This window comes from Protobothrops mucrosquamatus, unplaced genomic scaffold (assembly GCF_001527695.2).
Source record: "Protobothrops mucrosquamatus isolate PMUCROS unplaced genomic scaffold, P.Mucros_1.0 scaffold4479, whole genome shotgun sequence".
Classification (NCBI taxonomy): Eukaryota; Metazoa; Chordata; class Lepidosauria; order Squamata; family Viperidae; genus Protobothrops; species Protobothrops mucrosquamatus.
In genome coordinates, this window is record NW_015390387.1 from 35,944 (window position 1) to 40,211 (window position 4,268).

General features: G+C 41.3%; 1 protein-coding gene across 1 annotated transcript in view; it reads left to right on the plus strand.

Annotated features, from left to right (window-relative positions):
- LOC107299046 (zinc finger protein 850-like) overlaps positions 1–1,097 on the plus strand; it is a 23,206-nt gene extending 22,109 nt beyond the window's left edge. Inside the window, exons 5-9 of the mRNA XM_029286666.1 lie at positions 213–368; positions 549–577; positions 683–765; positions 814–904; positions 947–1,097. Of these exons, the coding sequence (XP_029142499.1) occupies positions 213–368; positions 549–577; positions 683–765; positions 814–904; positions 947–1,097 (510 nt within the window). The remainder of the gene's footprint in view (positions 1–212; positions 369–548; positions 578–682; positions 766–813; positions 905–946) is intronic.
- The last annotated feature ends 3,171 nt before the right edge of the window (positions 1,098–4,268 follow it).

A 4,268-nucleotide genomic window follows, 5' to 3' on the forward strand; every position in this document is an offset into this window, starting at 1 on the left:
GTGAGAAAAGTTTCAAGCAGAATTCTCTCCTGGTGACTCACCAAAGGACTCACACAGGAGAGAAACCATATAAGTGTCGTGATTGTGGGAAAGGTTTCTCTCGGAATTTCAACCTGGTGGTACACCAGAGAATTCACACAGGAGAAAAACCGTATGAGTGTCTGTTTTGTGGGAAACGTTTCATTCGGAATTCGTACCTGGTGCAACACCAGAAGACTAACACAGGAGAAATCCCATATGAGTGTCTGGAATGTAGAAAAACTTTCATTCGAAAGTGCGACTTGATGATACACCAGAAGACTCACAGAGGAGAGAAAGTATATGAATGTCCAGATTGTGGGAAACGTTTCACTCGGAATTCCAAGCTGGTGATACACCAGAGAACTCACACGGGAGAGAAACCATATGACTGTCTGTATTGTGGGAAAAGTTTCAGTCAGAATTCTAACCTGATGATACACCAGAGAACTCACACAGGAGAAAAACCATATCAGTGTTCATATTGTGGGGAAAATTTCAGTCAGAATTCCTACCTGGTGAAACACCAGAGGACTCACACAGGAGAAAACAGATATGAGTGTCTGGAATGTGGGAAAAGTTTTATTCAAAATCTGGACTTCATTATACACCAGAGGACTCACACAGGAGAAAAACCATATGACTGTCTGGATTGTGGAAAAAGTTTCATTCGGAATTCGTACCTGGTGAAACACCAGAGGACTCACACAAGAGACAAACCATATAAGTGTCTGTTTTGTGGGAAAAGTTTCATTCGAAATTCGTACCTTGTGATACACCAGAGGACTCACACAGGAGAGAAACCATATGAGTGTCTTGAGTGTGGGAAACGTTTCGTAAGGAATTCCAGTTTGGTGATACACTGGAGGACTCACACAGGAGAGAAGCCGTATGAGTGTCCGGATTGTGGGAAAGATTTCAGTAGTAGGTCTAGCCTTATCAATCATGTAAGGTTACACACAGGGGAGAAACCATTCAAATGCCCAGATTGCGGAAAGTGTTTCACACGGAATTCCTCCCTTGTCAAACACAAGAAATTCCACATGAGGCGAAATTTGATCTCTGTAGAGGTATCTTGAACTTCATTTCTCGTCACTCATTGAAAGCTGAGCTGAGAAACTAAGCATTTAATTTTTTGCCTTATTCTTTTTAATCAAACATATCTTACTATCAAAAATGAGGGAGGAGATCTGAGCTTCCTTTCTCTTGCCCAGTACAGTTGTTTCCTTTAACGGAGTTGAGGGGAATTGCTGAGCCAAAGAAAAGGAGCTTGGCTCTCTATTTTTGCTATGTTTGTTCTATGTTTGCTGACTTGAAGTACTTGTATATATAATAAAGCGGGATATAAATAGAAATATTTTTATGCATTTTTGTAGTAATCAGTGCTCAGTCATTGCAGGCTGTAAATATGGCTGCTCAACGTCGCAGCTTTTATTCTTATATAGAGTTTTACAGGCAGGAAAAGTTTAACATGGCATTAGCATAGCAATAGCATTTCATTGGTTAAACTCCATACCAATGCTTAAGGATAGAAAGCCAGAGGCCCAAAACAGGGGCAATTGGCTGTAGCATCCTGTTGTTGTAGGCTAGCTGATATTAGGCAGGCAAGGTCATTGCATTAGCCTGGTAGTTTCCCACATTGCCATGGTAATGCAGAGAAAAAGAAATAAGGAGAGAGAGAAGGCACACAGGCGTCAGAAGGGCAGCGTTCTGCTCACTGCCTCCATCCGGGGGGCCCCTTTACATCTCACTCTTTTTTGTTTTGTTAGATGAAATATCGTCATAAGAGGGGTTAATAAAAGGATTATAATCAGGAGAGGAGTATCCTTGCAGTTGTTTATACAGGGCCAAAACTTGACCCTGAGGCAATGTGAGAGAGGATTTGGAGTTAAAAGCTCTGATACATATATTGCAAAATGAAGGAATACATTGCATAAAACAGCATCCACCAACCAAAATAGCACAAGTTATGACCGAATAACGTAGAATATTTCCCAGTAATCCTGTGGGCAACCAAGCCCAAAGGCTTTCCCGCCAAGATCCTAAAGTATCCATTTTCAAATCAGAGGCCAAATTGTGTAAAATATCAATTTGGTGCTGAATAGTTCGTGAATTATCAGAAATATTGAAACAACACATTCCCTCAAAACTTTCACAACCCAAATGCTGGCGCAGAAGCAAATAATCAATTGCAGCACGATTTTGCAAAATAGCCTTTCTCAAATCTTATAGTTCATGGTTGATTGCTGAAATAGCTGAAGAAGTAGCATTAATTGTTTTTGCTAAATTGCATGCAATAGCATTAATGTTGAGGTGAGCACGAACAGCAAGTCCTGGTACACCTACTAGAGATATAGCCAATGCTACATATTCTGCTTTATTAAGTAAGGCTGTCTCAGAGTCACAAGTGCTGTCTAGCATGACCCCACGTCGAGAACGGCTGAAGTGAACTTGTTGTTTGGAAAGCAAAACAGGAATCAGCCGGCTGAGGCAACATTGCGCTTCACTAATATTAGCAGGAATAGTTAAAAGTTTCTTGACCACATGTAAAAAACCATCTTTGCAGTAGCCAAACATGTCCAAAATGAAAGGAAGTCTCTTCAAAAGCTGTGCAGTTTAAAACAGGTGAGCTAATGCGATGACAGTGAGGTTTTTTACTTGAAGAAGTACAATTAACTATTTTTGCACATGTTATATTTGCAGAGATAGCTACCACCGGGGTGTGCAAAGCAATAGCGTTGGGGTGGATAGTAAGCAGTAACCCCCCAGCTAGATATAGCTTTATAGTTAAAGTTCCCATTGAATAAAATTCTGCTCAAGCCAGTAAAGTTTTGAATTACTGCAGAAGGGGTGCAAACGGACTAAACATGTAGAAAGCAAATTTTCCATGTCATATGCTTCAGATAAGCAAAATACATCATTGTGTGTGATGTTAGCCAGCTGCACCCATAGATTGTGCTTCATTCGTTGCTCGAATGATTGTTTGGGTGGGATGACAGTTGCTGTTGTCTAAGGGCAGATGTTAACGATTAGACACAAACAAATGATGGCTAAGGAATTTGCAGTTAAAACCGCAAAAATGGCAGCGCAAAGGTTCTCTGGGGTTTGCTCTACTTGTTGCTACTGCAACATTGCCTGTGCTTTGGCGGTCAAGTTCTTCACATCTCCCCATGTCACTGGCCGACTGGCATGTCGGGATCGGATTGGTCGCTGTGCCATCTGTAGAGTCATCTTGGCCATTTTTGGGGCTGGATCCAGGGACTGGTGCCACGACATCCTTGGCCGGGCAAACACAACGTGCTGGAATCCACAAAGGTCCTGTGGGAGTAAACACAGCGGCATAGCCCCGCCCCAAGTGATCAGAGGGACCGGTCCCAACCATGTTTTGTCAGGTAAAGCCTGATAATATACCAGAGGGGGAGGCAAGCTTGTTTTCTGTTGAAAGTGTCTCTGATAAGCAGTCAAATTTTGAATGGAAATATTAAATTGGTGTAATGTAAATAATACTTTTTTAATCTGTTGTGTTACCCATGACAAATTGGGGACTCTAGATCCGTCCTTTTTTATTTGTTTGTGAAGGCAGTCCTTAAAGAACCGATTAGCACATTCCACGATGGCTTGACCCGTGGAATTATAGGGAAGGCCATGAGTAAAAACAATATTCCAGGTTGTGCAAAATTTCAAAAAGGCCACTGAAGAATAGGCTGGCCCATTATCAGTTTTTAAAGAAGAGGGCTTTCCTAAGGCTGTAATGGCCGAAAAAAGATGAAAAACAACATGTGCAACTGTTTCTCCTCGTTAAGGAGTGGCCCAAATTGTTCCTGAATAGGTATCAATAGATCAATGAATACATTTCCAGGAAGCCAAAGAGGGAACATGGGTAACATCCATTTGCCATAGTTGATTAGAGGCAAAAACATGGGGATTAGGAAGACATAAAAAAAAATTTGGCCCAGGAAGGGAGGAGTGACTGTGTATATGAGAAATAAAATATAAATGCTTTCAGTTTTGTAGCAGCTGGTGTCATGGGAAAAACAAAGTCATAAGATTTGGGTCAATCCTGGGCGTGATGTAAGCACCTGGAAGATTAAAAATAAGTTGGCACACATAATGAAAGTCAGAGAGTAAGTTAAAAGACTGTTGAGAAAAGGTGTGAAAAGCCAAGATAGCAGCAGCTAATTCTGAGCATTGTGGTGAGGACTGTATTGCAGTGTAGGACACTTTTTAGGTAACATCATGAGGATCCTTGT